The sequence below is a fragment of the Scylla paramamosain genome, chromosome 34, assembly GCF_035594125.1.
Source record: "Scylla paramamosain isolate STU-SP2022 chromosome 34, ASM3559412v1, whole genome shotgun sequence".
In the NCBI taxonomy this organism is placed as follows: Eukaryota; Metazoa; Arthropoda; class Malacostraca; order Decapoda; family Portunidae; genus Scylla; species Scylla paramamosain.
The window spans coordinates 10,052,720-10,064,479 of NC_087184.1; the positions used below are offsets into that span (position 1 = coordinate 10,052,720).

The window sequence follows — 11,760 nt, forward strand, 5'->3', positions numbered from 1 at the left end:
AGACACACACTCTCTCTCTCTCTCTCTCTCTCTCTCTCTCTCTCTCTCTCTCTCTCTCTCTCTCTCTCTCTCTCTCTCTCTCTCTCTCTCTCTCTCTCTCTCTCTCTCAAGTATATGAATATATTTCGTCTTTCATAAACATTTTAAACCTTCGCAATAAGGCTTTGGTCTACATATATGAAACATGAAAATATGTTTTCTTTTATTATTTCGTATACAAAAGATATTCTTCTTTATATAAACCTCTGAATATATAATAGAAATAAGATAGATACATTTTAGAAGCACTTGCGGTGGACAATTGCGGGACCAGACTCATCGTATTCTTCCTTGGTGATCCACATGGTCTGGAAGGTGGAGAGGGAAGCCAGGATGGAGCCGCCGATCCATACAGAGTACTTGCGCTCAGGAGGAGCAATGATCTTGATCTTGATGGTGGGAGGAGCAAGGGAAGTGATTTCCTTCTGCATTCGGTCAGCAATACCAGGATACATGGTGGTGCCGCCAGACAGCACATTGTTGGCGAACAGGTCCTTCCTGATATCAATGTCGCACCTCATGATGGTATTGTAGACGGTCTCGTGGATGCCACAAGATTCCATACCGAGGAAGGAAGGCTGGAATAGAGCCTCAGGACAGCGGAAGCGTTCATTTCCAATAGTGATGACCTGACCGTCGGGAAGCTCGTAGGACTTCTCTAGGGAGGATGAGGCAGCAGCCACGTTCATCTCACTCTCGAAGTCAAGAGCGACATAGCAAAGCTTCTCCTTCATGTCACGAACGATTTCTCGCTCAGCTGTGGTGGTGAAGGAGTAGCCACGCTCAGTTAATATCTTCATGAGGTAAGCAGTCAAATCACGGCCAGCCAGGTCAAGACGATTGATTGCATGAGGAAGGCAATAGCCTTCCCATATCGGCACCATATGAGAAACACCGTCGCCAGTATCGAGCACGATACCAGTGGTACGGCCAGAGGCGTACAAGGACAGAACAGCTTGGATGGCCACGTACATCGCTGGAGTACCGAAAGTTTCTATCATAATTTGAGTCATCTTCTCACGGTTGGCCTTTGGGTTGCGGGGAGCCTCAGTAAGAAGGACAGGGGATTCCTCAGGAGCAACGCGAAGTTCGTTGTGGAAAGTGTGGTGCCAGATCTTCTCCATGTCATCCCAGTTGGTGATGATGCCGTGCTCAATGGGGTACTTGAGAGTCAGGATACCTCGCTTGCTCTGGGCCTCGTCGCCGACGTAGGCATCCTTCTGACCCATGCCCACCATCACACCCTGGTGACGAGGGCGGCCGACGATGGAGGGGAATACAGAACGTGGGGCATCATCACCGCCGAAACCGGCCTTAACCATCCCGGAGCCATTGTCGACCACAAGGGGAGTTGCTTCTTCGTCCATGTTCGTTATAGTGTCTCTCCTGGAAATAAATTTATAAAGAAGTAATAATAATGCCTGGAGCGTAGCTCGTCGGTCATATATGATGGAGAAATTTTACTGAACACACACACACACACACACACACACACACACACACACACACACACACACACACACACACACACACACACACACACACACACACACACACACACACACACACACACACACACACACACACACACACACACACACACACACACACACACACACACACACACACACACTGATCTGTGACATAATTGGAATCTGGGATGGAAGCCTAGGAAACCTACTTGTATGGTAAATAATATAAAGTTTGTGTACATTGAGCCTTGTATACTAATTATGAAGGAATAGATGCTTTGCATAATCGCGGTTTTATGTTTGTTTCGTTGCACACCAATGCAAACTTTCGAATATATATATATATATATATATATATATATATATATATATATATATATATATATATATATATATATATATATATATATATATATATATATATATATATATATATATACACATATATATGGTGTTCCAAATGTTCCTTAAGATTCTGTATTAGTGAAGTACCAGTAATATCACTTCTAGGTGTGTAATAATCAAGATGTCGGACACCTGTTAGATTCGTCTCATCCTGACACCTTGTACACTTATAGTCAGCGTGCGAGGCCTTTCCGTTCTGAGAGGTCCTCATATCTTTGAAAATGTTAAAGTGAATTTTTAGGTGATGAAATGCGTTGACACTTTGGCGTAACAGTGATTATTAAAAAAAAATTACTCTCGGCACTTGAAAGCCAAGCTTTGTTCGCTTCATGTCTGTCACCACTGAGAAGCGGCTCTTGGAGAGCTATAAGTGAGCACATCTTTGTCCCGCTTCCCAAAATAGATCACATAATCACACAAGAACTAGAAATGATACCTCCTGTCACAACATTCAATTTCTACTGTGGCCGCCACACACACACGTTCGCCCTTACGTACCCTGAGTTTGGAGTGCACTAAAAGCTGGAGTGAAGACCACCCGCTTTATATACCCACCTTAGTCTTCTCACACATCCGCTACACGAAGTAATGACTCGAGTTGTCGTATTAGGAAGATATTCCTAGCAGCAGGTGCGTGGGTGAGATGATGTGCTCCTTTGCGATATAAATATGTCTCAAGGTTCGCCTACCATACATCAAATGGCTGAGTTCTTCACATTCTCGCTTCTGAAAAGCAAGGAAAATTAGGGTAGTGTGTCAATCAGCGATTTCAAAGACGAGGAGCTAAATTTGTTGATTTATTTATTTAATTTTATTTTTTTATTTATTTATCTATTTATTTATTTATTTATTTATTTTTTATTTATTTTTTTTTTTCGCACGGGCTTAGTGGGAAGGCGTCAGTTTCTCCCCCTTGATTCAAAGGGTCTGCTTGGCCTTACGACTCCTAAACCTTAGTGTCGCGATAATGTCCCAGATAAATATAATTAACCTTTTAGAAAATAGTGTAATAAATATTCTTAAATTCCTCTTTCGAAGATACATAACTTTTTTTTCTCTCTCTTTCCTTAGTGCGCTCTAGTCGCTTGTGTGTGTGTGTGTGTGTGTGTGTGTAGTAAACGCAGTATCTTTTCAGCAATATTAAATCATTAGTTGCCTGGGTTGCTACCTCATTGAGACAGAGGCGTGTAGGAGTACCACTGTGACCTTCTGACGACGAAGACTCGAGCTATCTTGGTGGTGTTGGCAGTGAAGACTTCTGGGAGATGCCGTGGGTGGTAACTCTTCTCTAGCGCCTCGTTACTTGGCGTCTTATTCTCAAAAAAATATTCACTCCGTCTCCACGGGCCATATCTCTTCGCACCTAACTTCTTTCCTTGCTTCTTTTCTTGACGCTCCTACCCGCTGCCTCACTCACCTGCCGTCTTTAAGCCCTCACCTGCCATCAGCCCATCATCCCCACATTCATTAATTCTCCAATCCTCCATTCCAACCATATTACCGTTTGACAGCTAGGAAATATCCGTAGGAAAATCTGTGAAACTACGTAAGTATGCAGTCATAATCATAACGTTTAGGTACTATACAGCCTGATATAAACTTAGGTCTGTAAATTTCTTCCATTGTTAATCGACTGTTTAACTCATGCCTCCATGCAGTGCTCAACTGACGTGGAGCACCGCTTAGCAAATCATGCCAATGTAATCATTATGTATCGTGAAGGGTGGAAAACCTTGTGTACAAGTTTTGTTGACGTGACCTTGAGACTGCTTACACCTCATCGACGATGCTGTGACGTTGTGTTTGTGCTTCACCTTGGTTGAGTTCTGTCATCGTATTTCTTGCGGGGGAAGATATATTATTCTTGATTTCTTCTTGACTTCATAAAACTTTTTTGTTTAGGTGTGTTAGACTTGTTTTGTTTGCTTCTTGAATGTACTGTGAACATTAAAAAAAAGCGTGAGTGTAAATCTTTCAACAATGTTTTCGTAAATTAAGTTGGATGCTGTAAAAGTCCTCGACAAATTCTAAGTAAGAGTTGAATTATCATAGTGTTGGCACCTACTGTGTCTTTGAAGTGATGTGAGTACCTTGCTGGCAAGCTCTGAGACCGAGCCAAGACGAACAAGAAAATGAAGAAAATATTTGACTGACCTGAATTGGGGGTCTGACGTTTTGTCGCAGCCAGTGTTGTGTGCTGCGAAGAGGCTCATCTTACACTACTACTACTTGAGTTTCATTTTCCGAAGTCAATGAACTTGTGTACGTAGGTTAATGATAGGAAATTGCCACAAAAATATACTCATTTAATAAAAATAATATTATGGTAATTAGCTGATTGATCTAAGTTAGTAACACTTTCTGTGGATGATTCCAGGTCCGAACTCCTCATATTCTGACTTAGTGATCCAGAACGACTGGAAGGTGGAGAGGGAGCTCAGGATGGAACCTCCGATCCAGACTGAGTACTTCCTCTCTGGAGGAGCGACAATTTTAACATTTATTGTCGAAGGTGCAAGGAATGTTATTTCCTTCTGCATGCGGTCTGGAATCCCTGGGTACATGCTGGTCCCGCCAGACATGACAATGTTGGAGAAGAGATCTTTTCTGATGTCAATGTCGCATCGCATGATAGACTGGTGAACTAATTCGTGGAGGCCAACACATTCCATCCCCAGAAAGGAAGGCTGGAAGACTGCCTCAGGGCAGCGGAACCTCTCGTTTCCAACAGTTATTACTTGGCCGTCAGGTAGCTCATAAGCCTTTTCTAAAGTTAGGGATGTTTTAGAAATTTCCATTTCATTTTCGAAGTCAAGAGCAACATAACAGAGCTTCTCCTTGATGTCACGTACGATCTCTCGTTCGGCGGTAGTGGAGAAGGAGTAGCCTCGCTCTGTCAAGATCTTGGTCAAGTAGTGGGTCAAGTCGCGGCCAGCCATATCAAGGCGATGCATGGCGTGCGGCAGTACGTAGCCTTCAAATATGGGACACGTGTGCGTGACGCCGTCACCAGAATCCAACACGATACCAGTGGTGCGGCCAGAAGCATATAAAGAAAGGATAGCTTGGATGGCAATGTACGATGCAGGTACGTTAAATGTCTCGAACATAATTCTTGTCATATTTTCTCGGTTGACCTTGGGATTCAATGGAGCCTCTGTGAGAAGAACGGGAGACTCCTCAGGGGCAACGCGGAGTTCGTTGTAGAAGGTGTGGTGCCAGATTTTCTCCATATCGTCCCAGTTGGTGATAATTCCGTGTTCAACAGGATATTTCAGGGTCAGAATACCTCGTTTGCTCTGGGCCTCGTCGCCGACATACGCGTCTTTCTGACCCATGCCCACCATCACACCCTGGTGACGGGGTCGGCCGACGATGGAAGGGAAGACAGCTCGGGGAGCGTCGTCGCCAGCGAAGCCAGCCTTGACAATCCCTGAACCATTGTCGCAGACCAAGGCTGGTAAATTTTCATCACCCATCGTTGCTAATTCTGTTGGAAAAGTTATAAACATGACCAAAAGTAGAAAAAAATATTAGAAAACCATTCTTATGTTACAATAAGTCACATTCTACGTAAATATATGAAAGTATTTTACCTTCGAAAATGAAGAAAACCGTCCCCCTACTAGCTAGCGAGTGAGTGGGGGTGAGCGGCGCTCCCCTTTATACCCCGCCGCCCACCCCTCGCCGGAGTTAGCAACTGTATTTGTGTTTGTGCTTAAAACCAGCCACATTTATAGTCATCTATGGGTAGAAAGACTGGGGTTTGTGTGTTGGGCTACCAGGCGCTGCCCTACGTTATCTTACCGCAGTGGAACCCAGGACGTTGTTCTGAGTTAATGTAGAAACCATATATCTAAAGAGATCCTATAGTTTTCGTCACAGCCGATAGATGTTTTTCCTGAGGCTCTGAGTTGGCGACTGGGCGCTCTACCAAGGATATTCCGAGTCACTTGGGGACGCTGCCATAGTCACGAATTTTTTGGCGTTGAAACTCTGGTCTGAAGATGGCGATGGTATAGTTTATATAACTTTTGAGTCCATTCCTGTTTGGGCTTTTTGTAATGCGTTCATCTGAACGTATATCTATATAACATGTACAAGGTAGTGAAATATAAGAGCGAGCCTTTCAAGGTTTTCCGAAGTTATCTCCCACAATGCCAGTGTTCATTGCTTCATTGTTCCCTAAGTATCTCATGGAGCAGCTGACTCAGTCTTCTTCAGGCAAAAACGTATGAGCTGACGAGAACCTGGCAGCCAGCATTCGCCACTGATAATAGTATTTTGGAACATTAGCTCAGCTACATAAACGTTGATGGCCTCACTGTCGCTATCCACAGCCGTGACTCAGTGATTTAGGAAATTAACTATTCGTTCAAAAATAAATGTTTGCGTTAAAGGAATTCTTCGTGAAATTAACCTAACTTTATGTTTAGTGAACATATAACTACACTTAATCACACGTGCCTTAGTCCTATTCATTACCTTTGTTGACGTGCCGTATATGACGGAGAGAAGATCTGGCAGAGCAGCGAGGTAGAGGCAACTCCAGCCACTCCCGACCCCTCGTACACTAAGCCACCTGCTTCCCTTCACTCAACCACCTAAGAGACTCGGGAGATGGCATGAATCGCCATCAGGATTTTGGGTACACTCGTATTTTAATGATTGCCGCTATTTGGTCAGTCTGTGTATGTGATGAGGTTGCCGTGAGTATGTGTTCTGTTGGCTGTGGATGACTTTGTGGAGAACGAATATCAGTTTACTCTTCTGTTAATTTTTATTAGCATTAGTCAGAATTCTAAACTGAACCATTCTCTTGTTTCTCCAGGTATGTGGTCGTCATACCTGCCAGACCCGGTAAGTGTTATTTCAATCGCACAAACCATTTTTCCGACCAGATCTGGACACTAGTCACTGGCGCATGTTAAGCAGCTCCCAGCACCCACGTTGTACCGCGGATTGATTGTAAGCATTACTACATGTTGCGCTTATGTACGGCTCGTCAAGTCTGTGTGAATGTTTTGATTTCGTCTGCAAGGTAGTGTTCATGCCATTCAATTAAATCTATGACTTTGGGATGATTTATGCCGTAGTTGTCGTAGGCTAGGCTGATCTTGAAGTTTCCTTTTTTGGTGGCCGGCTGATTGGTGCATCCCAAATGTTCTAGTCACTTTTTTTTTTATTATTATTATCTAAGATGTTTTTGATTACCTTATCCGAGGTTTAAGTTGACTTTCCCCCCCCCCAAAAAAAAAAGAAAACATCAATATGAAAACAACATTGATGTCGAAGTACGAAGATTAATCCTTCAGAAAATTTTGGAAACAAATAAACAAATTACGTTCCTTACCGAGGCTCAGTGTCTACAGTAGCACGTGTCGACTGTCACAGATGCGATTTTGAGAATAACGTATATTGTATCCAAAGTCCTAGCCCAAATGGACTGGGAATATCAGACGTAAAAGCGAAAGAAAAGTATCTAAGTTTTCTGACGAGTACATACTTTGATACTATTATTGTTTTTGTATTAATATTAAAAAAAAAAAAGTTTAAAAGAAGATATTATAAATTGACAAGAACATAAATGCCCCCATCAGCTGTCGCGCTGAAAGGCGAAAGGCTTCTACTTGTAGATCAGCTCAACCGACAGGAATTATAGTAAAGATTTGGTAACTTGGCTTATTGACGGAAATATTCAATAGTGATGAAGGTAAAGGATGGAATATAATCTGGCTTCGTTCTAGGACTTGTTCTCGTGTTTGCATTCACTTAGCTGGTCTGAAGTGATTAAGAAGAAACTTGGAGTTCATATTTCGTTTACCGCAAACATAAATATTGAATAATTAGAAATGCTCTTAAAAAAATCATAGTTACTAATTACAAAAGATAGAAATTTAAAGTTTTGCTATTACATGGGGACATGAACAATCTCTCTCTCTCTCTCTCTCTCTCTCTCTCTCTCTCTCTCTCTCTCTCTCTCTCTCTCTCTCTCTCTCTCTCTCTCTCTCTCTCTCTCTCTCTCTCTCTCTCTCTCTCTCTCTCTCTGCCTGAGGGTTATGTGTAAGATATTTGACAAATCATGAGGACTCTCCTCAAGGCCTCAGGGTGTTCTTAATACTGCTAGAGGGGGTATAAGACAATGCGTTGTGGATTCCATTTCCTTTACTGTCAACTGCTCTGTTTGCGCATTGTGAACATTGACCAATTAAATAGCTGATGACGCGCCGCAAACTTTTCCCCCCTTCCGGACGTTGACTCAGTGCTCGGCTTGGCAGCGAGCCACACGTGTGGTGGTCCTTTATCGTTACAGTCAGTGCCCCTCACAGTTCATTGCTTTCTGCCACTAGATATACGGGCTGATGATGGACTCCAATGTGCCATTGTGACTTCATAAACCTCTCAGCTAATAGGACATATAAAGGAACTATATTTATCTTATTTAATGATTTGTCGTGGAAGTTTTTACTCGATGCAATGTATGAATTGCTTGCGTATAATATTTATGATATTCTCTTCTCCGTCGGGGGGCAAAGGGCTAAGAGAATGGTCTGAAAGATGTTTGCCTTATCTTGGCTAACCACCCCCCCTTTTGGAGGGACACATCCTTGGTATATGAATGTATGTTTGATATGATCACTTTTTGTATCATTTGCTGTTTTAAAAGATAAAAACATTTTGCTTTTCATTGAGAATGTCCGCATTAATAGTTCTGAGATATTTTTGTAATGTTTGGAGCAAAATTATGGCAGCGGTGGGATTCGAACCCACGCCTCCGAAGAGACTGGTGCCTTAAACCAGCGCCTTAGACCGCTCGGCCACGCTACCGTAGGCCAGAACCTTAAACCAGCACCCTAGACCGCTAGCCACGCTACCGTAGAGACTGGGATTTTGTTTAGTAACGGAACTGTAAGAGCAACAATAATATAGGAGTAAGAAGTGATGATGGTGACAAAACAATTTTCTTTCCAAATAGAGAGTACGAAGGAAACATAAGAAACCATGAAGCTGTATATGAAGAATTTAGCTAAAGATAAAAAAAAAAAAAAAAAAAAAAAAACGTAGTTGTTGCCGAGCCAGACAAGAGTAATGCAGTAGTTTTATCAAACAAACAAGGCCATTTAAATAAAAGAGAAGAAATCCTCAATGGTTAAAGTATATTTCAATAGAATTAATGGAGACTGGCTAAAACAAATTATTAAATTGGGGTATAAGGTCAATAGATTACTCAACTATAAAAAGGAAAACTGTCCGAATTTGATTACCATGAATTGTTTGCCTCGGGTTCCACTCCAGGAATATTGTACGGTCTTCCTAAAGTGCATGAAAATTGAAATAGGTTACAGTGCGTTACACAGTCAGGCAGTTGTTATCAGTCTTGGGCTCTTTCAATTATGATTTAACAAAATATTTTGTTTAGTTTTGTCTCCCCTAATACATAATGATTATGCCATAAAAAAATCTATCTCCTTTGTCAGTGAAAAAAAAAGGGTTACCAATGTCATATGGCTAGCTTTGATGTAAAATCTTTATTTACTAACATTACATTAACTGAAACTATTAACATATGTGTTGAAGAATGCAAGAAACTAGCCCTAATTGCGTCCCGAAATGTAACCAAACCAATAAACGTATCTACGTGCGTCTAAGTTTTTCCTTTGCAACTTGAGATTCCGCAAGGACAAGTCCTTCTCTCAAGTCTGTGTGTGTGTGTGTGTGTGTGTGCATATATATATATATATATATATATATATATATATATATATATATATATATATATATATATATATATATATATATATATATATATATATATATATATATATATATATATATATATATATATATACACACACACACATTTCTACCAATGGACATATTTGATATACCCTTGAATGATGTCGCCCTTTGGTTCGCTTGACATACATATATTAATCATGTTTTATATATGACTTTACTATTGTTTTTATTTTAAGTGTGTGTGTGTGTGTGTGTGTGTGTGTGTGTGTGTGTGTGTGTGTGTGTGTGTGTGTGTGTGTGTGTGTGTGTGTGTGTGTGTGTGTGTGTGTGTTTTACACAAAACAATGAGTAACTGTGCTGTGGTGGCTCGTGGGGGGTGGTACACGACGTGTGTGTGTGTGTGTGTGTGTGTGTGTGTGTGTGTGTGTGTGTGTGTGTGTGTGTGTGTGTGTGTGCTACTTCCCAGCCAAGAGCGTCACAGTGCACCCGTCTGATGCCCCCTGGATGACGCCCCGCATTAAAAGACTCATGCGTCAGCGGACCTGGGCGTTCCACTCCTGCCCAGGAAACTAAGAAACAGAGTGATCAGGGACACACACACACACACACACAGACTCAGGTCGCTGGGGACGCCGACAGATGAGTTAAGGGGATTGTACCTCACCTTCATCCTCCCCAAACTCATGTACGAGTACGCCTCCCCAGCGTGGTCCTCCACACACACTCAACAGCTACAGCTAGAGAGTGTGCAGAAAAGGGCGTGCAGGGTCATCCTTGGCCCTGCCTACACCACCTATGAAGAAGCCCTGACCACCCTGAGTCTGTCCAGACTATCCACCAGGCACCGAGAGGCTCTGGAGAAGTTTGGAAGGGGACTACTGCATCCACGTCTCAGAAACATGCTGCCGCCTGACTTGCCTCGCCCGGTCCGTGCCACCAGACACCACAAGATAACGCCCCTAAAGGCGCCACGCACGGACCGGTACAGACTCAGTGCGATTCCCACCATGGTGCGAGCCATCAATCAATAGTCCCTTCTAGATTAGACTTACCTTTAGGATTAATGTTAAGTATTTCCCCACCCCCTCTGTACATTTTCAGTTTGTTAACTGCCTAAATAATAAACCGTTTATTATTATTATTATTATTACACACGTCGTGTACCACCCCCCACGAGCCACCACAGCACAATTACTCACCACTCACATCATCGACACTGCTGATGCCCTGAGGGTGAGGTATCCAGCCGCCAAGCTGGTCATCTGTGGGGACTTTAACAGATTAGATATCAACGATATCCTACACCAGCTACACCACCCAGGTCGTGGACTTCCCCACCCACCAGCAAGCCATCCTCGACCTTATACTGACAGACCTGGGCCAGCAGTACTCGCCCCCCAAACCGCTGCCTCCCATGGGATGGAGCACCCACCTCTCCATACTGTGGACACCCACACCGGTCAGCTGTCACCAGGACCCACCGCCCCATGCCTGACTCAGCCACGGTGGAGTTTGGGCAGTGGGTGACACAACACCCGTGGACCGAGGTGCTGGATGTGGAGGACGTCCACTTAAAATGGCACAATTACGTCGCCATCACCACAGAAGCCTTCCACCGCTACTTCCCAGCCAAGAGCGTCACAATGCACCCGTCTGATGCCCCCTGGATGACGCCCCACATTAAAAGACTCATGCGTCAGCGGACCTGGGCGTTCCACTCCTGCCCGGTCCTATACAGGAAACTAAGAAACAGAGTGATCAGGGAGATTAAGCCTGCCAAGGCAAGCTATTACCCGGATAAGATACACCACCTCAAGCTGGCCAACAATAGACAGTGGTACGCTAAGATCAAAGCTTTGTGTGGCCTACAAAAGCACACTTCATCCCTTCCTTGCACCTCACACCTTCCTGCTAATCTCGCGGCTCAGGAGATGAACGATCACTTTGCCGCTATCTGTCAGACCTTTCCTCCCCTCCACATCACTCCGCTTCCTGCTATCTTCCCGTAAGACACATGTGTCTCAGACACATGCTGTCGCCTGACGCGCTTCGCCCGGTCCGTGCAACCAGACACCACAACAAGATAACGCCCCTAAAGGCGCTG

The 11,760-nt window shown here is 43.4% G+C and overlaps 1 protein-coding gene and 1 non-coding gene across 8 annotated transcripts; both read right to left on the reverse strand.

The window, feature by feature from the left end:
* Positions 1-190: 190 nt before the first annotated feature.
* LOC135089930 (actin, cytoplasmic 1-like) lies at positions 191-6,535 on the reverse strand. Of its 7 annotated transcripts, none has more exons than XR_010261680.1 (5): positions 6,402-6,535; positions 4,071-5,406; positions 3,691-3,854; positions 2,472-2,642; positions 191-1,425 (listed from the first exon to the last, which is right to left on the reverse strand). XR_010261680.1 is itself a non-coding variant. In XM_063986119.1 (4 exons), exon 4 carries the CDS (start codon positions 1,404-1,406, stop codon positions 279-281), a length of 1,128 nt encoding a protein of 375 aa, XP_063842189.1. In that variant the 5' UTR covers positions 1,407-1,425; positions 2,472-2,642; positions 3,691-3,854; positions 4,071-5,361; the 3' UTR covers positions 191-278. The 7 variants fall into 7 exon arrangements, 4 of the variants coding, with proteins under 4 accessions (XP_063842189.1, XP_063842188.1, XP_063842187.1 ...); XR_010261681.1 differs by lacking the exon at positions 6,402-6,535 and adding an exon at positions 5,724-5,870; XR_010261679.1 differs by lacking the exon at positions 6,402-6,535 and adding an exon at positions 5,513-5,663.
* A 2,127-nt stretch (positions 6,536-8,662) lies between these two features.
* On the reverse strand, positions 8,663-8,744 carry Trnal-aag (transfer RNA leucine (anticodon AAG)). Its single transcript has one exon. It is a non-coding gene; the product is annotated as a tRNA-Leu (tRNA).
* Between the last annotated feature and the right edge of the window lie 3,016 nt (positions 8,745-11,760).